The sequence below is a fragment of the Moschus berezovskii genome, chromosome 22 (genome assembly GCF_049115385.1).
Source record: "Moschus berezovskii isolate FMDL1 chromosome 22, NW_MosBer_1.0, whole genome shotgun sequence".
NCBI lineage: Eukaryota > Metazoa > Chordata > Mammalia > Artiodactyla > Moschidae > Moschus > Moschus berezovskii.
In genome coordinates, this window is record NC_142481.1 from 13,952,027 (window position 1) to 13,979,971 (window position 27,945).

At 50.1% G+C, this 27,945-nt stretch overlaps 1 protein-coding gene across 9 annotated transcripts in view; it reads left to right on the forward strand.

The window, feature by feature from the left end:
* Nucleotides 1-27,534, forward strand: part of C22H19orf47 (chromosome 22 C19orf47 homolog) — a 30,890-nt gene extending 3,356 nt beyond the window's left edge. For 3 of the 9 annotated variants that reach the window (XM_055412142.2, XM_055412143.2, XM_055412144.2), the window contains 9 exons: nucleotides 875-956; nucleotides 1,934-1,985; nucleotides 6,266-6,353; nucleotides 6,455-6,569; nucleotides 8,409-8,490; nucleotides 11,279-11,416; nucleotides 12,940-13,092; nucleotides 14,441-14,511; nucleotides 16,269-27,534. In XM_055412142.2, coding sequence (XP_055268117.2) covers nucleotides 918-956; nucleotides 1,934-1,985; nucleotides 6,266-6,353; nucleotides 6,455-6,569; nucleotides 8,409-8,490; nucleotides 11,279-11,416; nucleotides 12,940-13,092; nucleotides 14,441-14,511; nucleotides 16,269-16,766 — 1,236 coding nt within the window. In that variant the 5' untranslated portion in view covers nucleotides 875-917 and the 3' untranslated portion in view covers nucleotides 16,767-27,534. The remainder of the gene's footprint in view (nucleotides 1-874; nucleotides 957-1,933; nucleotides 1,986-6,265; nucleotides 6,354-6,454; nucleotides 6,570-8,408; nucleotides 8,491-11,278; nucleotides 11,417-12,939; nucleotides 13,093-14,440; nucleotides 14,512-16,268) is intronic. The other 6 variants (XM_088830708.1, XM_055412151.2, XM_055412149.2 and 3 more) reach the window with 4 other exon arrangements.
* The last annotated feature ends 411 nt before the right edge of the window (nucleotides 27,535-27,945 follow it).

Here is a 27,945-nt window from a genome sequence, read left to right on the forward strand (position 1 = left end):
TTGAACCCTGCAAGTCTGGTTCCAGAGTCTTTACTTTTTAAAAAATTTTGTTTGTTTATGTATTTTTGGTTTTTGCCGTGCTGGGTCTTTGTTGCTGCACAAGGCTTTCTCTAGTTGCGATGAGCGGGGGCTGCTCTTTGGTTGTGGTACACGGGCTTCTCATTGTAGAGCCTTCTCGTGTGGCGGAGCAGGGGGTCTCGTGCGCGTGGGTTCAGTAGTTGTGGTTTCTGGGCTCCAGAGCACAGGCTGAATAGTTGTGGTGCATGGGCTTAGTTGCTTCGTGGCATGTGAGATCTTCCTGGATCAGGGATCAGGTCCATGTCTCCTGCATTGGCAGGCGGAGTCTTTACTACTGAGCCACCAGGGAAGCACCCTCCCCACCCCCCTTTATTTTTGGCTGCGCGGGCTCTTCCTTATGGTGTGCAGGCTCTTCCTTATGGTGTGCAGGCCTCTCTAGTTGTGGCGTTCCGGTTTAGTTGCCCCTGGCACTGGGGTTTAGTTGCCCCGCAGCATGTGAGATCTTTGTTCCTCGACCAGGGATCGAGCCCACATCCCTTGCTTTGGAAGGTGGAATCTTAACCACTAGATCACCAGGGAAGTCCCGCAGAGTACCATCACCGCGATACCATCAAAATAGTGTGTAGGAAGGGACAGGTGGTAGGTGATGGTCCACAGAGAGGGGCTGGACAGTGGGTCTTGTGCACCTTGTAGGTGGTGGAGGGGGACACGAGTCAGAACTGGGGGCTGGCATGAGTGTAGGGGAGCAGTGTAGGGGGAGAGGGCGGCCAGGGCAGGGCAGTGTGGGACACGGGGGTTCTTGAGTCAGGTAGTGGCGGATCGGGTGAGGAAGTGATTTCTTTTCGTTCTGTTTCAGCCCTGCTGTTCACGTGCAGGAGAAGGTCTCCATTGGTGCTCATATGTCATGTGTCTTTCTGGCACCCGCTGAACTTACCCAAGTAAACACTGGTTTTGCATTTCTGCCCCAGGCGCTCCTGAGTGGAGCTCCGCCTCTTTGTCCCTGGCTGCTCTCACTCACCTCCTCGCTCCCTGGATGGTCCCTGCGGGCTCCTGGCTGCCCCACGGACATGCCAGATGGGCTTCTGGCTCAGGGCGCTGAACTTGCTGTACCTTCTCCTGGAACACTCTTCCTCTCTAAAACTGCATGGCTCACTCCCCCACCTCTTTCGGTCTCTTAAATGTCACTTTGGAGAGCTCCTCCTGGGGACTTCCCTGGCGGTCCAGTGGATAAGACTTTGCACTTCCACTGCAGGGGGCATGGGTTCGATCCTTGGTCCAGAAACTAAGATCTCAAATGCTGTGTGGTGGGGCCAAAAAGTGTTTTAAGAAACTAAAAAAAAAAAAAAATAGAACCCTTCCCCAACCATCTATTTAGAATTGTAAGCCCTCGCTTCCTGGGCCCTCCGTGTTTTCTCCATGACACTGAAGGCTTTCTAACACACGACACTGTCAGCTGGTTTGCTTGTTATTTTCTAACCGTGTCACCACATAGAGGCCAGGCTCCAGTTTTTTATTCACCTCTGTATTCCCGACCCCTAGAACAGTACCTCACACCCGGTAGGTTTTCAGGAGAGAGTTTTCGAATGAATGAATGGGTATTTATGGTTAAGGTCTTGGGCCAGGGAGGGTCTTTTTTCTGTCCCTCTCTTTTCAAGCCAGAAACTTGGGAGGTGTGTGGGGATGGAGCTGTGGACATTTGCTGTCCCTGGGCCTTATCCCAGGCAGGAGTGATCTCTGCAGTGACAGCTCTGCCCCAGGCTGACTTCCTGCCAGCTGTCCAGGCTATTCCTGGGCTGTGAGCCCCCAGCCCAGGAACTCTCTTCTGGCAGGCAGACAGACAGGCAGGCAGCAAGAGACGGACAGACACTTAGCTGGTGGTGGCTCATGAGCACTCTCCCCTTGTCCTCTTTTGTAGGCTCCAGGGAGCGGCGTGAAGGCCTGGGAGACAATGGTCTCAGTGACTATGGGTGAGTCTTCTCTCAAGGGTCCCCTCTCCCCCTTTTTGAAGCATGACCTTAATGGGGGGGCTGGGTTGGGGAGGGAGGGCCAGTCACTGGCAGGAACAGCTGTGCTCTGAGGAACCTGGAGGCAGGGCCAGGCCTGCTTAGGGCCGACTGCCTCCTCTCTGCTATCCTGGCCTCCTGACAACATACTATGGCCATACAGAACTCGGGTTCTGGAGTCCAGCAGGTCGCCCACGTGACCTCTCAGAGCCTTAATTTTCTCACCTGTAAAATGGAGATCATAACATTCTGGGACGTTGTAAGTATTAAGGAGGTGATTGCATGTAAAGCCTTGGGCTTAGTTCTCAGCAAATGTTAGCTGTTACTATTCTCATGAGCTTTATCAAATTCTCTTTAAACTTGGTACTTGGGGATTGCCAAAGCACAGAGATTATTAGCTAGTCGCTTTTAAATTTTTGGACATTTGAACATATAGAGAAGTATGTAAAACATATTTGTGTGATCATGAGAGCAATTAGAAAGCAAATGTCTGAGTACATCCTTTTTGATTCCATTGACATAAAGCACAGGAGGGGACCTCCGTGGTGGCCCAGTGGTTAAGACTGCATTTTCAACACAGGGAGCATGGGTTTGATCCCTGGTCAGGGAACTAAGGTTCCCACCTGCTGCACGACATGGTCAAAACAATCAAATGCAGAAGCAGGCACAGTCACTCTGTGCTGCTGGAAGGTGTTTATTGTCCGTGGGAGGCAGGGAGGGAATGGGAGGCCGGGGTATGCTTCTAGAATGTTGGAAATGGATCTGGGTGTTGATTACATGGGTGTGTTGGTTTATGAAAATCTATCGACTTGTGTACACTTTTGTGAGTGTACCTTATAGTTCAATAAGAAAGGTTTTAAAAAAGCCTCCACCCATCTAACCATCCAGGTCGAGAACTAAATATTGCCTGCCCACCTCAAGGCTCCACCCCAGTCACACCACCTCCCTCCTTCAGATGGAATCTACCACTGTCTTCTCTCCTTACCTTTCTTTATAGTCCTACCACTAATGAAAACGTTCCTGCAGACTTGGTTTTGAATTTACATGAAGGAAATCCTGCCTTGCCTTGTGTTCTTTTGTATCTGGCTACTGTTGCTCAGCACAGTGCAGGAGAGTCATCTCTGCTGCTGTGTGTAGCCTAGTTCTTTCTTTTTTTAAAACAATTTGTTACAATATTGCTTCTGTTTTAATGCTTTCTTTTTCTGGCCAGGAGGCATGTGGGAACCTAGCTCCCTAACCAGGGGTCTGTCTTGCATCCCCTGCAGTGGAAGGGGAAGTCTTAACCCCTGGACTGCCAGAGAATTCCCTGTAGTTCTTGCTTTACACTGCTCCATAGTACTGACTGTGTGAGCTCTCGATTGTCGTTTCTTTGTCAGTGCTATTGTCGGTGGATACTCTTTCTGGATTGTGAGACTAGCTGCTAGGAATATTCTAGTGCCTGTCTTCTGGTGTGAACAGCAAGCCACCCGTTTGAGTCCCAGACACACACTGTGGCCTGTATTAATATTTCTGAAACAGGGGTGCATCTTACAGCTGGTGCTTATGACCATTTAACCGGCAGCAGGTTTTCCTCCTTCATAGGACACAAAATGATGATGAAGGCTGGACACGGGGTCTCTTGCAGTTCCTGGACTTCACTTCAGGCAACTGGCTACCTCCAACCTGTGTGGTGTTTCCTTTTCCCCTAATAACAGCTTAGTTGAGATACAGTTCACATTTCATACAACTCATTGGGTTGTTTTGTTTTTTTGTTTTCTTTTTGGCTGTGCTGTGTCTTGTGGGTTTTCTCCAGTTGCTGCGAGTGGGGGCTACTCTCTTGTTGCGGAGAACGGGCTCCAGGGCACACGCCTTCAGTAGTTGCGGTTTGCAGGCTCTGGAGTAGAGGCTCAGCAGTTGTGCTCCATGGGCTTAGGTGCTCTATGGCATGTGGAATCTTCCCAGACCAGGGATCGAATAGGTGTCCCCTGCGTTGACAGGTGGATTCTTAACCGCTGGACCACCAGGGAAATCCAGTGGTTTTTAAAATCTGTGTTTGTAGATTTGTGCATCCATCCCCACAATCAATTTCAAAATATTTTCCTCACTCCCCCCAGTTCCCAAATACCCATTAGCAGCCACTCCCCCCTCCCCCCTGCTTTCCCACTCCAGTCCCTGGCAGCTGCTATTCTATTTTCTATCCCTATAGATCGCCATAGATTTACCACTTCTGGACATTTCACATGAATGGAACTATTACGTGGTAGTTTTTGATACTTAGACAAAGCTGCCTGCTTTTGGCTAAAGGAACCCAGGCCCCCCCATGTCTTGACAGATGGAAAGTGCTTATGTAAAGAAGAAAAACGTCTGTCCTCTCCTCAGGGCTGGTAGAAGTCCTGAGGCTGTGAGCGCCTCACTTGCCGCAGGCCTGGGGAGACTGACCTGTGCTGGGTGGGCAGGGGCCTCCTTGGGAGAGGATGTGCCTGAGACCCCCACCACCCTCCACGCGGTGTCTCATCCAGACTGTCACTTGCCCTGCTCTGAGCCTCAGTTGTCTTATCAGCAAAATGGGCATCAGTTCAGTCAGTTCAGTTCAGTCGCTCAGTCGTGTCCGACTCTTTGTGACCCCGTGAATCACAGCACGCCATGCTTCCCTGTCCATCACCAACTCCCGAAGGTCACTCAAACTCATGTCCATCGAGTCGGTGATGCCATCCAGCCATCTCATTCTTTGTCGTCCCTTTCTCCTCCCGCCCCCAATCCCTCCCAGGATCAGAGTCTTTTCCAGTGAGTCAACTCGTCGCATGAGGTGGCCAAAGTATTGGAGTTTCAGCTTTAGCATCAGTCCTTCCAATGAACACCCAGGACTGATCTCCTTTAGAATGGACTGGTTGGATCTCCTTACAGTCTAAGGGCCTCTCAAGGGTCTTCTTCAGCACCACAGTTCAAATGCATCAATTCTTCGGCGATCAGCTTTCTTCACAGTCCAACTCTCACATCCATACATGACCACTGGAAAAACCATAGCCTTGACTAGAGTAACACCAAATTTCTCCTTTTTAAAAAATAGCGTGGAGTTTTGGATGTACCATTATGTACCATGAGAAAGACTTAAAAAAAAAATGTTGCTAATTAAATTGTGGCACACCATCAATTGTGAAGTCAACCCTAGTTTCCGAGATACTAAAATATGAGAAAAAAAATTCTACTTGGAACCAATGATCTTCTCTGACACCTGGCCTGAGTGGTCAGGGTCATTTTGAAGGTCACACCCAAGAGGCCAAGAAAGAACTTTGGAAACAGTGAAGTTGCATGGATGGAGTCTGCCTGGTCTAGGCTCCATGTCTAGTGGTGGCGTCATCACCATCACGCTGCCGTGGGGGAGGCCATCCTCTGGGCCTTGTGCCATTTCGAGCCCTTTCTCTGCCCTTTCTCTTTAGTCTGCACGATGACCCAGGACGTCAGTGCTCTTAACACTAGAGTGTCTGCTCCCTGAGGGAAGGGACTCGGCCCTGCAGTATCCCCAGTGCCTAGAGCGGGACCTGGTGTGTGCCAACTTCTCAGTACACACTTGTGGAATATATGACCCTAGAGGAGACTGAGCACCAAGTGCTACCTTCCCCAGAGTCCTTTTTCTGGGAGATGGCAAAGCCAGGATTCCAACCCACACTCCAAGGCCTGTGCTCATGACCTCCTTTCTGAGGCTGGGCTGCTCCTGTGTGTGTATATGTGTTGTAGCGGAGATGCTTGCTGACACCCGGAGGCCAGCTGTGCAAACCTTCCTTCCACCCACCTGTGGATCCTGTCATCCTCTGGGCCTGCACCTGCTGATGGAGACCTGGGTGGAGAGCCCAGAGTCCTGACTCCCTACCGCCCCCAGTCATTGGCCAAGGCTGGGGTACAATGGTTGCTGGAGGTCATGCTTCAGGCAGGGCAGAGTTGTGAGGAGAAGGGCAATCCAGGAGCACAGGAGCTTGGGAAGTCTGCTTCTTGTTAGCAGTGTGGCCTGGGGCCAGGTGCCCAGCCTCTCCCTGCCTCAGTTTCCTCATCAGCCAAGTAGAGTTTCTTCAATGGCACAAGTGTCAGTGCTGCTGAATTCACAGAGCTGGGAGGCCAGCTTAGTTCTGTCATCTATATGGAGTGCTCAGGGCCTGGCATTTGATAAGCATTTAATTTGTGGGAGCTGCTGCTGTTGTGGTTTTGCTGGTGCTGTCCTCTAAGGAGAATCATGGGAATAATAAGCCCTGTCTACACCTCCACGCCCCCAGCCACTTCCGAGTGGATCCAGTTCTTTAAGGAAGCCGGCATTCCTCCAGGACCTGCTGTCAATTACGCCGTGATGTTTGTGGATAATAGGTAAGGCTGCTAAGGGGAAAGGGCTGACCTTGGGGAAACGAGGGGAGTTAGGGAGCAGGCCGGCCCACCCACCTCGACTCACTTGTGACCCTTCCCTGCAGAATCCAGAAGAGCATGCTGCTGGACCTCAACAAGGAAATCATGAACGAGCTGGGCGTGACCGTGGTGGGCGACATCATTGCCATCCTCAAGCATGCCAAAGTGGTGCATCGCCAGGTGGGCTCTCTGCTTGATGCCTCTGTTTCTGGGTTTAGGGTGGGATGGCGGGCTGGTGGTAGAACCAATCAGAGGCTTGGAAGCAAAGATAGGCATACCTGGATTCCAAGGTAGGTTCCACTGCTTGCTGTGTGACATGGGGCACATTGCCTAACCTCTCTGAACCTTACTTTCTCCACTTGTAGAATACACATCGGCAAACCTGTTTTGCAGGGGGATTGTAAATATTAAGTTACATAAAGCCCTAGCACAGTGTACACAGCAGGGCCTCGTTAAGGGCTCTCTGTAAGTATTATTATTACTGTTAGTTTTTCCTTTCCTCATCATAGTTATTCTTAGCGTGACTCTTCTCTGTCCCCAAAATAGGAGCTTCTGAGATGGGACACGGTGACTTGGCCAACAGCATGGTGGTTCCGTTCTTGGGCTTTCTGTTGACAGTCACCTTGGACTAGTGATTTCACCTCCCCTAGTCACTGAAACAGGCCTTTCACTCACCCTTTCTGAGTGGGGTCTCTGTGGCCGTCCACCGGACAGTGTATATGGCACCAAGTGCCAGGCCTGGAGTGAAGAGTTGCTTTAGCTGTGATCATTAGCACTTACCAGGCTCTTGCCATGGCCTGCCAGTCCCTGTCTTCATCCTTTATACACATCACCAGCTTATTGACTCCTTTCCCTAGTAAAGGAGGCTTACGCAGAGCTGTGCTCTCAAGCACTCCACTTACCACGTGCTGGTCACTGGGATTTTTCTCATTACTTTTAGAGGGTTTCTGCATTCCAGGGCCAGGCTTTCATCTGCCATCATCCTGGACAGGACCCTGCATCGAGGGCTTTCTCAAGCCAGGGATGCTCTCTGAGTCATCCTAGAGGTCACAGAGCAAAATGTGTTCTTTTCTTTAAACCTTTAAATTTGAGACTGATTTTGGATTGGTAGAAAAGTTGCAACAGTAGTACACGAAGTTTCTGTATTTCCTTCACCCAGCTTTCCCTAATGTTAACATGTTTCATAGCCATGACACATTTGTCAAAGTTAAGAAAGAAACATTACTATGCTGTTATTGGGCTTCCCAGGTGGTACAATTGGTAAACAATCCACCTGCCAGTGCAGGGGATGTGAGTGCCATCTCTGGGTCAGGAAGATCCCCTGGAGAAGATAATAGCAACCCACTCCAGTGTTCTTGCCTGGAAGATTCCAAGGACAGAGGAGCCTGGCGGGCTACAGTCCATGGGGTCACAGAGAGTCAGACACGACTGAGTGACAGCATATGCACTTGCTGTTATTAACTAAGCTACAGACTATCTGGGTTTCATCCGTTTTTCCACTAATGTCCTTTTTCTCCTTTGGGATACCACATGGCATTTACTTCATATGTCTCCTTAGTCTCTTTTGATTTGGGACAGTTTCCTGATCTTCCCAAGTTTTAGATGACCTTCACAGTTTTGTAGAGTACTGCGCAGGTGTTCTGTAGCTTGTACCCCAGTTTGGGTTTGTCTGGTGCTTTGTTATAACTTGGGCTTCCCAGGTGGTGCTAGTGGTAGAGGACTTGCCTGCCAATGCAGGAGACAAAAGAGACGTAGATTCAGTCCCTGGGTCAGGAAGATCCCCTGGAGAAGGGCGTGGCAACTCACTCCAGTATTCTTGCCTGGAGAATTCCAATGAAATGAGGAGCCTGGTGGACTACAGTCCATAAAACTTGTCAGTGGGAGTGAAGTGTTTTGAAGTCTCTTCTCTAACAGCTCAGGCTCTGATCCCCCTCAATTTTGCTCAGATATCTGGGTCCCCTTTTCCTCCGCCTCACATCCCATCCCCATGGTAACCCCAGGCACCTGTTTTCTTTACAGGACATGTGCAGAGCTGCCACTGAGTCGGTGCCTGGCAGCCCCAGCACCCTCCCAGGCGAGATTCGTCGAGGCGCCTCTAGCGGTGAGTGCTGTCTGTTCAGGCCTCTTTCCTTCACTCCTGCAGTCTATAGTGAAGGGGACACACCTGGACTTTGCAAAGGTGGAAGCAAAGCCGTCCGAGGCTCTCTTCTCTTGGGGAAGGTAAATGGGGTAGAGAGTGACTGTGCAGACAATTGATTTTCATTCGTGGTTGTTCCATTCTGCAAAGCCGCTGGGAGCATTGAGTCAGTGACTACTGAGTCACTGCTCCCAGGGCAATGTGGGGTCAGGTTCCTGCAAGCTTCTGGTCACAACATCTTCATCATCTGACCAACATACAACCTTATTTTATGTGTGTTTCTGTTTTAAAACACCTGATTTAATATATATTGTTGATTCATTGACAGTGAACTCACAGCCCACAGCACTAAAACTCATGCCTGAATGAAGCTTATCCAACACACATATTTTTTCCATAAAGCACATCCCAGCCTTCTTGAACTTAGGACACTACACAGCGTCTTATCACCAGGTTTGGGGACCATTTCAAACAGCAGAATCACTAACAAAAACACAAAGATGTGAAAATAACGCTGAGGAGACCATAAATAGGTGGTAGCACTAAACAGACTTGTTTACTATGTGAGAGCTACGGCAGGAAGGCAAAGTGTCGCCTTGTTTGACCTCAGTTGGAAATGTGCATTAGGCAACTCAGGCTTTTTGCCTCCCTGTGCCTGTCTGTAAATGACCACAGAGCCCCACAAGTACTGGTTTTGAGGTTATGAATAAATTGTAAATATGCCAATTTATAAATACAGAATCTGAATGATAAGAATTGACTGTATTTATACTTCCGATTTTTTAGCGGTGTGACACTTGAAAAAATTGACATACATACATACGTACATATTGATTAGCCTTTGCTGCTTAACAGTCTTCCCCCAAACTGATGTAAACACACATTAAAAAAAAATTTATTTCAAAGTAGTTGATTTCTTTTCAGAGTAAGAGGTCACCTTTTGCAAAATTTATTTTATTTTTAACACTTTCGCATTTTAGTACTTCAAATCATACTTGTGCACTTATTGATAATGAGAAACTGATCTTCTGAACCAAAGTTTAAAAAAATTTTTTATTGAAATATACTTGATTGACAGTGTTGTGTTAGTTTCAGGTGTGCAGCAAAGTAATTCACTTAAGTTACACACACAAGCACACACACCCACCCACACTCCCTTAGTTCCCTGACAAGGGATCAAACCCATGACCCCTACAGTGGAAGCCACTCTTAACCACTGGACCACTAGGAAAGTCCTGGTTTATGAAAATTGATGTTAAACGGACTGTGTAGCTTTGATGGATTTTTCTGTATACTGTAGTTATAGTTAAAAACAACCAAGCAGTAGAAAATTATAATCCTGTGTTGAGGGTCATCATGAAGGATTTCAGGAGGCTTTGAGAGGTGGCACACTGCAGGAAAACAGAACTTTTGGGGAGGGGTAGGTAGGACAAAGTAGCAAAGTCTGAAAGCCATTGTGGGGGGTATTCCTAGGCCTACTCAGCAAGCAGTGGTATCATGAAGACCCCTGCTGCCCCCTCCCCTGCAGGGCTCCCCCAGGAGCTCAGGAAACCCTCCCCTGAAGCTAGTGGCAACTGCACCTGGAGCAGGCTAGAGCTGGCCTCTCCTTCCCAGGCTAGAGCTGGCCCTCCAGTCTGCTCTCTGTAGCCCATCTCGCAACCTGGGACACCCCTTCTCCTGCTCCACAGGAGACCGGGTGCCCGAGACTGCTCCCCACCTCCAAGGGAGGTCACCGATTTTCTTGTACCAGCCCAGCTGAAGGCACTCCCACATTGACCAGGGCCCCCGCTGGACCCTCCTCCCTGAGTCCCCCTAGTCTCCTCGTCTTTGAAGTTGGTTTGCAGCAGAGCCTGTCTGCCAGGGGCGTTGGGAGGTTCGGTGACCCTGTTCATCTCCTCAGTAGATGTTTATTCTGGAAGCCCTGTGAAGCTGAGGACACAGCAACAAACAGAATCTCCTCTTGAGTCTTGCAGTCTCATGGGAGAGTCTGCCAGTAGACAGATAAATGTACTTGAATGTCCAGCAGTAATGGGCCTCCCTGGTGGCTCAGTGGGTAAAGAACCCTCCTGCAATGCAGGAGTCGCAGGAGACGTGGGTTCAATCCCTGGGTTGGAAAGATCCCCTGGAGGAGGACATGGCTTCCCATTCTGGTATTCTTGCCTGGAGAATCCCATGGACTGAGAAGCCTGGCGGGCTACAGTCCATAGCATTGCATAGTGTCAGACACAACTGAAGTGACTGAGCATGCATGCACATCCAACGGAAATATGGACTCTGAAGAAAAAGAATAGTGTAGGGTAGAAGTGGTAGCGGTTGAGAGGGCAGTCAGGGAAGTTTTCTCTGAGGAGGCTGAGTCTGAGAGGAGACCTGAAGGAAGAGACAGAGCAGGCCCATTGGTACTGGGGGAGCTGTGAGCCAGCCAGACAGCAGATGATAGCAGGCACCCCGAGAAGGTGTGTGCTTTCTGGAGGAGGAAGGTCCTAGAGGAAAGCAAGGCTGTGGGGGAGGGGAGGGAAGAACTCAGCACAGGGCTGGGTGACCGATGGCTGAAGGGTGCTCAGAACCATCTGGTCTGGGCCTCAGGAAAGGCCCCCTGGGCCGGGAGGGCTGGACTAGTCCCTGGAAGACAGGCCCTCCCCAGGCCTCCCCGTCTTGACAGTACAGCCCATGCAGTCCAAGGTGGCCTTCCCCATCCTGCCTCCCTTCCCGGGGCCCCGTCTCACTGGACTCTCCTCTTTCCTCCTCCTGCCAGCTGCCTCCCGAATGATCACCAACAGCTTGAACCGAGACTCCCCACCCGGCACTCCCCCCAGGCGGCCGGACACCAGCACCTCCAAGATCTCTGTCACCGTGTCCAACAAGATGGCAGCAAAGAGCGCCCAGGCTGCCGGTGAGGAGATGTGGGTGGGGGCGGGAGGAGCCGGAGGCCACTGCGGGTGGGCAGACGGCATCTGGGGGACGTGTTCCGTGACCCTTCAAAGTGCTGTGCGGGCCATGGGGTATGCGCAGTGTTCAGACTCGGTCAGGTCACGGCCCCTCTGGGGGTCTCGCCTTCCACGTCTGTCGAAGGGGGCTGGCGCTACCCTCCTCCGCGGATGGTTGGAAGCACTTGAGATGGTGTCTGTGAGCATCGTGGGCCCATTGCAGTTCTCACGCAGGGACCAGTTCAGTCTGTGTAATTTTTATTTTATTGTGGTGAGAACACTTAACATGAGATCTACCTACTTCATGAAACTTCATGAAACTTTAAGTGTACAGTACAGTGTTGTTGACTATGGGTGGTTCAGTCTTTTTTAACAGATGGTCACTGAGCCCCGCACTGGTGCCCGGCCCTGTGCTTGATGCCTGGGGTCAAAGGTAAAGAAGCTACCTTTCCTCTTAGCCACCAGAGGGATCCTTTAAAACTTTCCATCTGATCTTTTCCCACCCTTGTCTAGAACTCTCCAGGGCCTCCTATTGTTCCATTAGTAAAGTCATCTTCCCACGTGGCCTTACTGGGCCCTGTGGGTTCATGTCTTGCCTGCTGCCTCCATTCCCCTCCAGGCTCCTTCCCATCATGGGGCCTTTGCCCCAACATCCCCTTCTCCCAGGGCCCTCTTCCTCCATAGACTCTTTTATGCTTGGCCACTGGTCTTCCAGGTCTCAGCTTGTGAGCTGAGAGTGGGGCACTGGCCTTTGGGCTTCCAAGCCTGCCTTCTGTCCATCACGCACTTCTCCCTTTGTTGAGTCCACCCCCACAGCCCAGTGATCTTGGCCCACGTGGAAAGCAAGGCCCAGGGAGGCCCAGCCCCGTCACGCCCTGTCCACCTCCATCACAGGTGCTCCCTTTTGGCCACATGTGTCTGGAAGCGCCTCCTTCTCCTTCTGATTGTTCGGTTTGTGGGCCATGAGCGAGAAAGTTAAGATTCATTCCTAAAGTAGTGAAAAGATGAGAGGCCTGGGATGGATGGTTCTCTTCCCTTCAGCACAGTGGAGGAGATTCTGTTTATTTTTGTAAGTTGAGGTGTAATTTGCTTTTGTACAATGCACACATTTTAAGTGTATAGCTTGAATGCTTTTTAACAAATGATCATACCTGTGAAGCCATTAACTTGATGGCCTGTCCACCACCCAGCAGTTTCCCATCTGAGAGTATTCTGGCTGGCCTGGGAGGCAAGCCTGCTGGGGGCAGGGTCAGAGCCACAGAGAGCCCGGGAGGCCAGCCGTAGCCTTCTGCAACCCCACTGGGCCCAGACCCCTGACTTTCTTGGTGGTTCAGTCAGTGACCATAGGGGAGGTTGGGAAGAGGAGGGATTCTGGTCATGGGAACGCATGGAGATAAAGGGCACGTGTGTGCCCTTGCAGGGCGTCCAGCCCCCCACCCCGAGTGGACATTCCCTCCCAGAAGATGCTCACCACCACCCCCTCCCCCAGTAGCCCTGGCCCACCGAGAGGAGGAGAGCCTGAGTGTTCCCACCAAGCGGCGCCGGGTCACCGCCGAAATGGAGGGGAAGTACATTATCAACATGCCCAAAGGCACCACCCCCCGGACCCGGAAGATCCTGGAGCAGCAGCAGGCAGCAAAAGGTACTGGCCTGGGGAAGGGCGGAGACTGTGTTTCCCTTTTGCTGCGTCTTGCAGGGTTGGTCACGTTCTACAGGTGTTGGCCCAGAAGCAGGCTCTGATGGGGATCCAGAGGGCCTTGGACCAAGGGGACAGCAATGGTGACCATAGTGGAGAAGGATGCATCACTACCTCTGCCCTCTTGTCCTGCAGTTAGCATAGCAGGGATCCTCGGTGCCTCAGCTGGCGTCTCTTCCCCGGGGGACGGTGGCACGGATCCAGTGCTGATCTGCCTGCTAAGTCAGTGACCATGCCTGGCTGAGGACAGTGCCCCAAACAGTAGGAACCATCGTGATGAGCCAGAGGGGTCAGGTTCAGATTCAGTCCAGAGCTGGAGTTTATCTGGTGGCATGAAGATGCTCTTCTTTACAGCGTTCCCTTTGTGCTCAGCTGTATCTGACTCCTTGCGACCCCGTGGACTGTGGCCCGCCAGGCTCCTCTGTCCATGAAATTTTCCAGGCAAGAATACTGGAGCTGATTGCCATTTCCTTCTCCAGGGGATCTTCCTGACCCATGAATCGAACCCTTGTGTCTTCTGTCTCCTGCATTGGCAGGTGGATTTTTTACTCCTGCTGAAGCCCTGCGTTCTGTTAGAACATTGTATATATTCTCAGGGAAAAACATTCAGTGGATGCAGAGGCAGTAAAAACAAACTCTAACTCTTGTATCTCACATGTATTGTGAGGCTTTCCAGAGCAGCGTCCATGAACTTAAATGCATCTGTTTGTGTGTTTACGTACATCTCAGCTTTTTTTTTCTTTTTAAGCACAAATAGTCTCATCCTGTGTGTATTGTTGTGTAAGGTTTTATTGAGCTCTTTTCACATTAGTGCACATGGATGTGCTTCATTCTTTTTAATGGCTGTTCAGTGTTTCCATAGTACTTCTCTATCGTAATCTAGTAAACCTTCTTCTGTTGATGGCTCTTCAAACTGTTGGTTAGGGAGGGTATTACCATTTATCAGATTCTCTTAGAGGCCCAAGGCCCCCAAAAGAGGGAAATGAAGCAGTTCTCACTCTTCCCGCACATACACTTCTTGAATTGGTACCAAGAGGTAAGGACTGGAAGTGTCGATTTTAATTGATCCTTCTCACATTTGCCATTGACCGGAAGTGTGGGGGTTAAGGTCAGTGTTAGCGGACAACATAGACATAAAACCTGACTCGGTCCAGTGTGTGCCTGCTTGGACCAGAGCTTCCTGGGGTCTGGGCTGGCCGTGATGACCCCTCCCTGTCTGCTCAGTGCTCAGCCGGGGTTAGGCCTGCAGGGGCCACCCCCCAGGCACTGGCTAATGACCTCGCTTCCCTCCCAGGTCTCCACAGGACATCTGTGTTTGACCGCCTCGGCGCTGAGACCAAGGCAGACACCACAACGGGGAATAAAGTGAGTGGGAAGTGGGGGAGCCCCTGGGGACTCTCAAAGCTTTGTCTTCCCTGAGTGTCCTTCCTGGCACTTCCTGCACACACCTCACCCTGTCTCATGTACCCTTCCATTCTGGTGCCCTTTGTACTCCCTGTCTGTCTGCTACCCCCGATCTCTCTCCTGATTTCTAGCCCCAAGGCTCTGGCAGACCCCTGGACAGTGCCCTGGAACCCCTCCAACCACCATGTTCCCTAAATGGCCTCAAATCTTCCTCCAAAGTACATCCTCCTCCTGTCTCGGGGGCTCCATGCTCCCCTACCAGGCAGTCCTGAATCTGAGGGCACCATCTGTCTCCTGTCTGTTGCCTTGTCCCGTTGGGATGGGCAGTGGCCTCCTAGCTGGTGTCTGTGCAGCTCCAGGGAAAGCCCTCCAGCCCCTCCCCCACAGCAGCAGCACCTACAACCCACAGGACAGGCCCCTTCTGTCCTCCTCACCCACTGTAAACCCTTCAGAGGCTTTTCACCAGCCCAGGATGCAACCCGATCTTCTTGCCTCCATTGCAGTCCTGCAGGCTCCAGGCCCGGCATATGGTTAGGAGATGCAGCCTGAGCCCATCGCCTGGCATGAATCCTGCTCTGCCATTGCCTGGCTTTGTGGCCTTGACCATTTCACCTCAGTTTCCTCCTTTGTATAGTTCCAGCCTCACAGGGTAGCCGTGAGGACTCATGAGGTATACCTGTGTGGCGGGATCTGTCTGGTGCCTGGTCGGCATCTCTGTTTTTGGCCACGCTGAGCGGCACATGGAACTTTCCCTACCAGGGCTCGAACCAACACCCTCAGCAGTGGAAGCACAGTCTTAACTGCGGGACCGCCAGGGAAGTCCCTGGTGAGCGTCTTGAAATGGCGCCTCAGATTCACGCTGGTCAGGTTTGCCAGCTGCCATTCCTTCCTTGCTCACCAGGGCTAACCCACTCTGGCTTTTTTCTCATTTCCTAATCTTATCATGAGCGTGACTGTGATGCTCAGGATAACCTGGCTTAAAGATGCTGCCATGGAAAGAGCTGGGCAAGTACCCCATAAATGTGACTCTTACTTGTGCCTGGGGGCCTTTGAGGGCACACTTTACTCTGCTTAAACACCGAAGCCTCAGAGAAAGTGTCCCTGAACTCAGTGAGGAGATGAGGCTTCGCTGTCCACAGCTCTCCACTGCCCCCCGCCCTACCCCCGCCCTCCCGAGCACACAGTCCTGTTGTCACTGCAGAATTACTTGTGTGAAGTCCGATGCCGGCTCTGTCTTCCCCGCTGGACTGTAAGCCCCCTGTGAGTGGGGCAGGGCCATCTTGGTCAGCACTGAGTCCCCAGTACTGCCCAGTACAGGGCCAGATATTGAGCTGGGACTCAGAGATTATTTGTGGAGTGATTGACCAAATTTGCCTTTTCTCTGTCAGTCCTCTATAGGCCTTTGCAGACAGTTTTCCCTTTCACCTCCCCTCTCCCTCCTGCTCTTTATTTGACTCACGTCCACTCAGCTCTCAGATCTCATCCTAGATGTCGCTTCTCCAGGATGCCTGCCCCTAACTTCAGCAGGGAGTGGTCTCCTCCGGGCTCCCCCACTTCCCTGGACTTGCCCTCTCCTGGCTCTCACCACTGTCGGGTGTGTCAGCAAGGGGTGTGCTTCCCAACTGCGAGCCCCACAAGGCCAGGCACGGATGAGGCATCTCCGTGATCACAGGTTGGGTGGCTCAGTGGCTCACCTGTCCTGTCTGTGACCCCCACAGCCCACCGGAGTCTTCAGCCGCCTGGGGGCCACCCCTGAGACAGACGAGGATCTGGCTTGGGACAGTGACAACGACAGCAGCAGCAGCTCCGTCCTGCAGTACGCCGGGGTCCTGAAGAAGCTCGGCCGCGCCCCTGCCAAGGCCAGCCCGCAGCCCGCGCTGACTGTCAAAGCCAAGGCGACGAGCTCGGCGCTGCCCTCTGCCGCCCCCACACTGCGGCGCCTGGCCCTCTCCTCGCGCCCGGTGCCTGAGAGGAAGCCGGAGGCTCTGTCCAAAGTCAGCATCGTCCAGAGACTGGGCAAGCCTGCCCTCGCTCCCGAGGCCCAGGACAGCCAGGTCACCAGCAGCGAGCGTAAGTCCTCAGCCGCGGCCACGGTCAGCATTAAGAGGACTCTGGCGGGGCCCCGGGGGAGCAGCTCCAGCGAGGGCCTGGGCGCCCAGATGGACCACGCGGGCACCGTGAGCGTATTCAAAAGACTGGGCCGGAGGACCTTCTAGCCCACGGGCGGGGCGCAGGCCCCTTTCCCGACTCCTGGCTCCATCAGTCTTCCATCAGACACGAGGGTGCGTCTCCCCTCCCTGCCGGCTTCCGGACGACTGGTCGCCCCCTCCGGTGTTCTACCGGCCTAAGCTTTCCGGGGAGCCACCTGGGTGTTCTGAGTCCGAAAGGGTCGCCGTGGCCCAGCCTTGCCGCTCTGGGACTTCCCTTCTCTCCTGTCCTCTGTGCTCTCCTCTTGACTGTGGCCTTGGCAGGACGCCCCCCTTTTACCTCTTCCAATGCCAAGGGCCCTTGTCTTCCCTCCACGCCCTTCCTCTCTCCCAGCAGCATCTGCTGCCTCAAGTCCCCATTCTGGGGCCTCCCTGTCCCCTGAGTGGGAGCACCAGGAGGGGCTTCTGTGTCCCCCACCCCATGACTTCCTTGCCCGCCTGCCTCTGCCCGCGCCCCCACTGCTTTGCCCTCCCGCCCTCTCTCCCGATCTTCACTCTGTTCATTTCTTTTCTGTTTTCTGTCCCCGTGGCAAGGCCTGACTGTCCGCTGCGTCCTGCCTGACCCTCCTGCACCTCCGGCCTCCCAGCGGCGCCCTCGTCGGCGGTGGCGTTGAGCCAGTAGAGACTGCTAGCCGCCCAGGCTGGAGGGACCTCCCCAGACCCTGGGCTGTGGCCAGGGCACCCGCCCAGGCCTCTTTTCTCCCTGAAATCTGTGGCGGGTGGCGGGTAAGGGGCACGGAGATGGGAAGCCAACGCTGAGAGAAGAAAACAGCTATTTTAATATACTTTTGTGGCTTTCAGACTGTTTCCCTCCCCTCCTTCAGGGTGAGTGGCAGGATTGTTTTTTACACGAAGCACAGGGTGGGTGGGGCGCCCGTGGAGAGTTGGGCAGCTCCCTGCACACCTGTAGGCCGTGATTTTTCTGCCAACTCTGAGGTGAAGGAAGTAACAGTCACGGTTATCATCCACTTGGGCCACCTCCTTCTGCTCTGGGCAACCCGCAGGGGTTCTGTCTGTCTGCCTTCCTTGTCATAGGTTTCTCCCGTTTCTGCCAGTCTGCCTATGAATGGTTTTCCAGATCAGAGCTCCTTTGTGAGGCTGTGGGTTCCTGTGGACTGGGTTGTTCACCCTCTCACTGCTGTGCAGTACCTGCTGTCTGCCAGGCCAGTTCTAGGGGCTGGGCCTCCATCCGTGAGCCAAGGAGACCCGTCCCTGTCTGCATGGCTGACCTCGCCAGCCGGAGAGACAAGCGGTAAAGTGATCACGCTGCTCAGGGTCGGCAGGAAGAGACCCATGATCAGGGTCTCTTTAGATGTTTGGGGCAGGACGACCTTTCAGAGGAGGTGACCTATAGGGTGGTTTCTGTGAAGTTCAGGAGGAGAGTGCTCAAGCAGGATGAAAAGGCAAGGTCAAGGCCCCAAGGTGGGATGGGGGGGCACGGCGGCGGCCAGCATGGCTGGCGACCGAGTGAGTGAGTGACGGGCCCGAGGAACTTGAACCCCTTCCCGAGAGTGCTAAGGCGTTTGGGACAGTTTGAGGCTAACAAGTGGTGATCTGAGCTGCCTTCTATGGAGGTTGCTGGGGCCACTGTGAGGAGGAGGAGTCGTCGGGAGGGTGGGATGGAGGCAGGGAGGCAGCCTTGGGGGAAGTGGTGGGCCGGGGAGGAGAGGCAGGGTTGGACTTTGGGGTGCCTTGAGAGGGCCAGCAGGATTCTCCCTGCAGATGGGTTGGAATTTGGGAAAAGACGAGGGGCTGGATTACGCCTGGATGGGGGACTTGAGCATCCAGAGGAACGTGCTGTTTTGTAGCGCTGGGTGGGGCGGGAGGGCGCTCAGGTTTCGCTGGGTTGACTGAGAGGTGAGCAGTCAGTGGGGAATACTCAGGGCACAGGCACGTTCACAGCCGTGGGCCTGCTGATACCAGCCGGAAAAGAACCTAGAGAGAGGAGGGGACCCAGAAGGGAGTGGGGGTGCTTTTCCCACCTAGAGAATAGTCTCTGATAAGGAGATTACCAAGGAGCGGTCAGGGAGTCAGGAGAACTCAGAGCAGGTAAAGGTGAGGTTAGACTGCATCCTTTTTTTTTTTCCCATTGTTTTTTTTCCCATGTTTTTCTGTTTTCCATTTCAACACAACACTGAGCATTTGAACTGTTCTTCCGTGTCCTCTTCAGGGGCACCAAGTGCATTCATGCTGTTGTATAACTGTCATCCATCTTCAGGCCTGTCTTTGTCTTCATAAATGATCATCCACTTATTTTTAGTTTGTCGGTGACATCATATTGGGAGGCTGCTGCACGTCAGGCAGTGTCCCACGCACTGGGCCTGCGGTGTGAGGGGCCAGACTTCAGTATGAGGGGCAGTGATAGAGCAGCGCTAGACCCCCTCTCCTGGTGAGGGCCCAGGTCAGACCCTCGTGGGGCTGGTTGAGGTTGCTGACCTCAGAAGGACAGCAAATGATGGTGATGTCAAGATCCCAGAGGCCGCCCATTTGTGTCTGGGCCACAAGGAGGCGCTCACACACAGAGACACTTTCCTTGCGGTTCTTCCCTTCTTTTTCTTCTTTAAAAACCCTCCTAGTGATTTCCTTGAGTTCCACTTCATGGATAACTTCAGCAACTGCCAGGGTTGCCTGGAATGGTTCCAGTTACTAAATTTAAGAGCACAGGGTAATTTCTTAATGCATAATAGGAACTAAAATTATATAAAAATGTGTGGCTCACTTATCATGACAAGCTTACCTGCTGTGAGGTTAAGTCGAGTCACTGTTGCTCCTTACAGAGGCGCGGAAAGGACAGACAGCTGGTGGGTGGTGGCCCTGGGTGTGACGTTGGGAGATGAGCAGGCGGCTTGCCCCTCAGCCCCTGCTCTGTGCTGCCTCAACTGCAGATGGGAAACAGGGCCTCTTTTTGTAAAGTGGAGGGCAGGGTCCTGGGAGAGTGGTTTTGGGTGTCCTCGAGTTTTTTGTGTGTACACACTACCCCGTTACTAACCCCAGGGAGCACTTGCAGCTCTGGAAGGCCGTGGGCCTTGAGGGTCATACCCGCCCTGCCACCGTCTGCCTGACCGAGTGGAGCCGGACCCCTCAGCCTCCCAGCTGCTCCAGGGCCCACCCATTTGATTTGGTGATTCTCCCAAGCCAGCTCCAGCAGCTGTGGCCCACAGGGGTGTATTATTTTTCCCTCTGGTTCTCTGAAACATTTCGAGCATAAGTATTGGGTTGGCCAAAAAGTTCATTTGGCTTTTCCATAAAGATCACACAGAAAAACCTGAATGAAATTTTTGGCCAACCCAAGAGACTACATATACTGAGTGTAAAATGTCAACATGCAAAGGCTTCCATGGTGAAGTCTCTTCCCAAGTCTCCTAGCTCCCCAGCCCCCTCCTCAGAGGCCACCAGTGTTACCAGTGTCTTGGATCACCCTTCCAGAGATGTGTGTGTGTGATACACACACACACACGTGCATGCATACATTTAGCCAGAGGAACACAACACACAGTGTGCACACACATGTTAATGGCCTAGCTTACTCAACCAGTCCTTTAGGGAAGGGAATTCGGGTTGTTTCCAGTTCCTTGTTATTATGAGTAGTGCTGCTGTGGGGAAAGGTGGGTTTGGTTCAGGGGTGAATTGGAAGAACGCCAATGACACCACTTCAGTGGAAACACTGATGTTGGGTCAACAGCACATCCCAATGAGGTTCTCCCCCAAACGTCTTGGCATTCTTCAGATAATTTACTTATACGTGTATCACCCCATTCCAGAAAGGAATTAAGAGTAGTTAGACTCGTCTAATTGGAGGCTGCTGGAGGAAGGGCGTCAGGGGATGTGAAGAGGTAATGCGGACCACCACCCAGGTGCCAGGAAGTACAAAGCATGTGCTTTGCTAGGTTAATTAGGCTTAAGGGATCTTTGCGCACGTGGAGCCCGCCTGTTCACGCTGCTTCTGGGAACCCCGCAGCCACCACTGTGGAGATGAGCCTGGGCTGGGCAGCTGCACAGTGAGAGACACGTGGCGTGGCCAGAAGACAAAGTGATCTTAGTATGGAACCCCAATCTATAAAACAGGTTTAAAACAGAAAAGCAGTCATTTATTAGCATACATTTATCAGATTATTTTGCATTAATTCGTGCAAACAACACAAAATTCAAAGGTACAAAAGGATGAATACAGTAAGACTCTTGTGCCCAGTGGGCTGGTGAAAAGATTAAAGTCTCAAGTGTTGGGGAAGGTGTGGGATAGCAGTAGTCTGTAGACTGCTGTTGGGATGTAAGCTTGCATCAGCATTTTGGAGAACAGTTTGATACGTTGTAGCATAATTGAAGATGACACATTGGCCAGTCCACCAGTTACCTGCTGGAGAAATTGACACATGCATCCAGGGCAGGTATCAGAATGTCCCTAAGATCACTGTTGTAGTAGCATAAACTTAGAAACAACCCAGATAGCCATCAGCTGGAGAATGGGCAGATTGCAGCATAGATACTCTGGTTACCTAATGCATAGTGGGTCACCTCAAAACTTAGTGGTGTAAATCAGTAATCACTTCCTGTGGTTATGGGGAGTTGACTATGCTCAATTAGACTATTGTAACTTGGGGCTCTCATGTGCTTGGTGTAAGATCTTGGCTGGGGCTGGTGTCCTCTTGAAAGACTCCTCAGTTGTCTGGTGGTTAGCCAATACTAGTACTGAGATAAAATCTCAGCATGGGCTGTCAGCCAGGATGCCTGCATGTGGCTCCTCCATGTGACCTGGGCTTCGTTACAACATGGCGGCTGGATTCAAAGCGCACTCTTCTCAAGAGAGTCAGGGAAAAGTGTATTGCCTTTTCTGACCTAGCATTGGAAGTCACCTTGCTTCACTTCTGCCACACTTACTAGCCTGCCCAGATTCAAGAGGGACCACAGGCCATGGCTCTCAAGACAGGAAAGGCAGTGTCTCATTGTAATAAGAGGGATGAGAGATCATCTTGAAAAATTACACGTCAATCTTGGATGTATTATGTATTGAGTGTGGATATTATACTTTGATGAAAACTAAAGTTGTGCATATCAATTTGAATAAAGCAAAACATTGAGTGGTAAAAGCAAACTACAGAAGAATATGTGTAGTTTAAAGATATGCGAAATAGGGAGTTCACTGGTGGCCTAGTGGTTAGGATTCTGGGCTGTCACTGCTGTGGCCTGGATTCAGTCCCTGATCAAGGAACTGAGATCCCACAAGCTGCACAGCCAACAACAACCAAAAAAGCAAAATAATGTGTATTGGTTACAGATACTTAAGAGTGTAGTAAATGTAGCCAATGCATGAGGATGATAAATTCCAAGTGAAGGATAGTAGACCCCTTCTGGGGTGGGATGGAATGTGATTGGAGGGTTGCACATAGGGACCAGCAGTATGGTAGTGGTTTTAAAGCTGTGGGCACCCAGGTGTTCATTGTGTTAATACTCTCTGGGTACCTGATAGCAATTAAAAAATAACAATTCTCTCTCCTACTGTAGATCTCTCAGCCATCCAGTTTTCCTCTCCAGAAGCCATCAATATTACTGGGGTCTTACGTGTCCTTCCAGAAACATTTCATTTACAAACGTAACTATATTTTTTTCCCACTCAGATGGTAGCATATATGATAGTTTTATACTTTGCTTTCTTATTATAATTAATACTTTATATGCTGGAGATCATTGCATATCAGTACATAAAGAACTTAAACCATTTTATTGAGATATAATTTACATATGAGACAATTCACCCATTTAAAGCGCGTGTTCCAGTGACTCTCGTTCACAGGACTGTGTGTCCATCACCATAATTTTGGCTTTCCCAGGTGACTCAGTGGTAAAGAATTCGCCTGTCAGTGCAGGAGATGTCGGAGGTGTGGGTTCCATCCCTGGGTTGGCAAGATCCCCCGGAGAAGGGAACAGCAACCCACTCCAGTATTCTTGCCTGGATAATCCCAGGGACAGAGAAGCCTGGGGGGCTACAGTCATAGGGTCACAAAGAATCAGACGCGACTGAAGCGACTGAGCACACACGCACACACCATAATTTTAGAGTATTTTCATTATCCTGAGAAGAAACACCCACACTCCTTAAGCATCAGTCCCCAAGTCCTACCATGCTCTGCCCCACCCGCCACTGCTCCAAGCCCTTGGTAACTACTAATTTGCTGTCTACAGAGACTTGCCTCTTGGGGGCATTTTATAGAAATGGGGTCATACAATATGTGGCTTTTTGTTTCTGATTTCTCTCACTTAGCATGTTTTCAGGGTTCATCCACGTTGCAGTACTTCGTTTCTTTTTATTGATGAATATTATTGCGTTGTATGGATGTAACACATTTTGTTTGTCCAGTTAATGGTTGTTTCTACCTTTTGGCTATTACAAATAATGCTGCTGTGAGCATTTATGTACAGATTTTGTGTAGACGTATGTTTTCAATTCTTTTGGGTCTATACCTAGGAGGAGAATTGTTGGATCATAAATTGATTCTATTTTTAACCATTTTAGGAACTGCCGGACTGTTTCAAGTGGTTGTACCATTTTACCTTCCCACTAGTAGTGTGTGAGAGTTCCAGTTTCTCCATATCCTTGCCAACACTTTATTATCTGTCTTCTCGATTATTACCATCCTGTGTGCGTGCGTGCTAAGTCGCTTCAGTCGTGTCTGATTCTTTGTGACCCCATGGACTGTAGCCTGCCAGGCTCTTCTGTCCTTGGGATTCTCCAGGCAAGAATACTGGAGTGGGTTGCCATGCCCTCCTCCAGGGGATCTTCTGACTCAGGGATCAAACTCATGTCTCCTGTGGCTCCTGCATTGCCATCCTAGTGGGTATCAAGTGATATCTTATTGCTGTGGTTTTTGATTTGCACTTCCCTTATGGCTAATGATTTAAACATGTTTTATTGTCCTTATTGGAAAAAGGCTTCCTTTTAAACTAACTGCATAGCATTCCCTGTGTGGATGAACCTTTGAAACCAATTCTTTGTCGTGAGCATTTAGGTGGTTTCCGAGTCGTTTTCTGTCACAAACAGCGCCACTTATGCACACCACTGTTTGCTCATATGTGAACATATCTGGAGCGCAAATATCTGGGTGCTAAATTGCAAGGGCAAAGGGAATGCACCTATGTCTTATAAGTTTGAATTTATGCCATTTGTGTATTTAAAAGTAAATATTAAATATAATCAGATTTGTTTGAGGAACGCTTTAATTTCTCCTCCAGTGTTACTAGCTAACAGATTTAGGCACATCAGAACAAGCAGCCATTTTATTTCCCTATTTTACTTCGGCTAAACCCTGCGTAATTCAAGGCTGACTTTTACATAGATTTGAATGTCATGTTGAGGCAGATATCCATGAACACATAAACCTTCATTTATTGTCCCAAGGTTTTCCCCTAGAGCTGCCTTTTCTGCTCCCTCATATTTAATTCCGTTCCTAAATCACCAGCATAGCATATCCTGGCAGTCGTTGGGTGGCCTTCTTTTTTGTTTCCCTTTTACTTTTCAGCTACACCAAGGGGCATGTGGGATCTTAGTTCCTCGAACAGGGTTTGAACCAGCACCCCCTGCACTGGAAGCCCAAAGTCTTAACCACTGGATCACCAGGGAGGTCCCCTTGTTTGGCCTTCTTTATGGTCTGTTATGATTAAGAGCTTGAGCTGTTTTGATTAAGAGCAACTGTGTGATCTTGGGCAAGTTACTCAACCTCTCTGAGCTTTAGTTTCCTCTTCACTAAGGTGAGAGTAATAATAGCATTTAATTGTGAGGACTAAATGAGTGTCCTTCACTAAATTCATGTGAAGGGCTTAAACAGTGCCTGGCACAATGTGGTTTTTTTCATCTGTCTCTGAAATTGATGATTTTCAGCATCAGCATTAGGACCACCACCTAAAGAACCCTTTAATGACATTCTCATTGACTACAAAAAAGAGCTTTAGGGGTTACTCTTTATTTTAATTATAAATTTATAACAAAGTAGCAGTGCTTCCTATGTAGTCTTCAGCCAGGTTTGCCAACTGTTTGCTCCATTCTCTCTTCTCCCCTCCCCATAAGTGCATCACACACACACACACACACACACACACACACACACACAGGTTTGCCAACTGTTTGCTCCATTCTCTCTTCTCCCCTCCCCATAAGTGCATCACACACACACACACACACAGGTTTGCCAACTGTTTGCTCCATTCTCTCTTCTTCCCTCCCCATAAGTGCATCACACACACACACACACACACACACACACACACACAGAGGTTTGCCAACTGTTTGCTCCATTCTCTCTTCTCCCCTCCCCATAAGTGCATGACACACACACACACACACAGTGTGGTTTGCCAACTGTTTGCTCCATTCTCTCTTCTCCCCTCCCCATAAGTGCATCACACACACACACACACACACAGTGTGGTTTGCCAACTGTGTGCTCCATTCTCTCTTCTCCCCTCCCCATAAGTGCATCACACACACACACACACACACACAGTGTGGTTTGCCAACTGTGTGCTCCATTCTCTCTTCTCCCCTCCCCATAAGTGCATCACACACACACACACACAGTGTGGTTTGCCAACTGTTTGCTCCATTCTCTCTTCTCCCCTCCCCATAAGTGCATGACACACACACACACACACACACACACACACAGAGTGTGGTTTTGAACAATTTGAGAGTTCACTTGAACATCATGTCCCTTTACCTCACAATACTTCAGTGTGTATTTCCTAAGAACAAGAACATTTTCTTTCATAAGCACAGTACAACTATCGAAACCAAGAAATTTAACAAGGATACAATGCTCTTCTTATCTAAACCCTAGTTCACATTCCAATTTCATCAACCGTCTCAGTAACGTTCGTTATTGCCATGTTTTTTCCCTGGCTCAGAATCCAGTTCCAATCACATGTTGCATTTAGGTGTCATGTCAGAGTTTCCTTTCAAACAGTGAATGTTTCCATAACAGCCTGAAGGTCCAACTTTCTCCAGGAAGGCTTGATGCCTGCCAGACAGCTGGGTTCCGGCGGGGATGGCCGGCTCATGTGGTGCCATCTTGTGGCAGCAGCATGAATAGCGTTTTATAAATCATCCTCTTGGGCTGCTGTGAAATGAGTCCCTTCCTGATAACCTAAAAAGAAATCCAGTGATATTCACATCATCTTAATTTTTCTTAATAATATGGGAAACTATGTTTTAAATACTTATGTAATTCAAACCCACATACTTTAATTAGCACTGAAAATGAGATTTCGCTGTCTCTCAAATCTGGATCCATGCACGTGAAGTCCAGTGCTATGGATAAAAGTGTGGTCTTGGCCTGAGACATCTTTGGGAATGGATCTGGGCACCACAACATTCTGGCTATGTGGTATTTTTCCAGAGGCTTTCCCTCTCTGGGCCTATGTTTACTTCTGCAAAATAGGCCTTACAGAGACTTCTACCCACAGGAACATATTCAGGTCATGGATATAGTTTCCAGCATGTGCCTGATATATGAGAATTCTTCCATAAAGGTTAATGGATTATTATTATTTGTTCAAAATTTTTTTGTGAGCAGACAAGCTCAACCTGAAGTAAAATTCACCCCAGTACAGAGCTTTAACCTTCCTAATCAAAACCACATTCAGTCAACAAATATTTATTGATTCCCTGGGTCTCAACCGGTATGTAGGCAATGTTCTAGACACTGGGAATACAGCCCAAGACAAAGCCTTTGCCCTTATGGGCAAGTTTATGTTCCAGTGTTGGGGAAAGACAGTTACAAAATAAAAAAAATTTTTTTTTCTTTAGTGTAATACACTAGGTAGAGAATTCAAATATGCTGAAAAGGAGGGACAGCATAGCTCTTTTGGATTTAGAGTGACCAGGGAAAGCCTCTCTAAAGAGGTGAGATTTAAACTGAGTTCTGAAAGACAGAAGTCAGTCCTGCAAAGATCAGGATCAGGGAGGGTGACCAGTCCAGGTAAAAGGAACAGCAAGTGCAAAGACCCTGAGGTGGAACACGCTTGTCTTTTGGTGGGGCGGAGAAAAGGTTAGTGTGTCTAGGATATGGCAGTCAAGGGCGAGAGAAGCTTGAGATCAAGTTAGGCAGACAGACTGGGGGACCTCACACAGCTCTCTGAAGACAGTGGTGAGGTCTTCAGCTTTTATTTCACAATATGAAAAGCCATGTGTGTGTCAGAGCAGACCAATAAGGCGTTCAGCCTTACTGAGAGTAGAGAAAGTTTCATTCCAAGGTCTGCACAAAAGCACATTTAGCCTCACCTCAAACATTTGGGAAATCTCTGATGTGTTATAAAGTTGAATGTCGGGACTTCCCTGGAGGTCCAATGATTAAGACTCTGCACTTCCACTGCCGGGGACTTGGGTTTGATCCCTGGTCAGGGAACTAAGATCCCACATGCTGTGTGGTGTGGTCAAAACAAAAGTTGAATGTGCATGGTTCATGGTATCTTTCATTAGAATTTTTGAAGATAAAACATTTTATAAAAAAAGAAATTGGAACCAACATTTACAGAAGCCCTGAGGCTTATCTGTACTACTGCCAAACACTTAAAATGACTCTAAAAGGATCTGTCCAACACAGTAGCGCCTAGGGTGGGGCTTAGTAACTTCTGGCTGGGGAGTCAAAGATATTATTTCAACATTTCTGTATAACATGGGAAAGTCTTTTAAATAAAAACCTTTTTTTTTTTTAACAGTTCCAGACTTCTTTGAGAATCTGATCAATACTATGGACTTTCTCCTCTGAAAATGCTCTGCTTAGGATGAAGAAAGGGGGAAATCTTAAGGCTTGCTGCTCGTATTCCCTGGTTACTCATGTAGCAAGGAGGGCACACTTGCCAATGGCCATCTCCACCACTGCCATGCATAGACCACCCCCCACCCCAGATCTTATGGGGTAGAGTGGAAGTCACCTCATTTGGGGCTACCAGGAGGTTCTTTTAAAAAACTGTTTATTTGTTGGGCCATGCACTGTATCATGCAGGATCTTGTGCTTCAGTGTATGGACTCTCTAGCTGTGGTGTGCAGGCTCAGTTGTTGCAGTGTGTGGTGGGCTTTGTCACCCCATGGCATGTGGGATCTTAGTTCCTGGACCAGGGATCAAACCCACGCCCCCTACATTGGAAGGCAGATTCTTAACCACTGGCCACCAGGGAAGTCCCTACCAGGAGGTTCTTTATG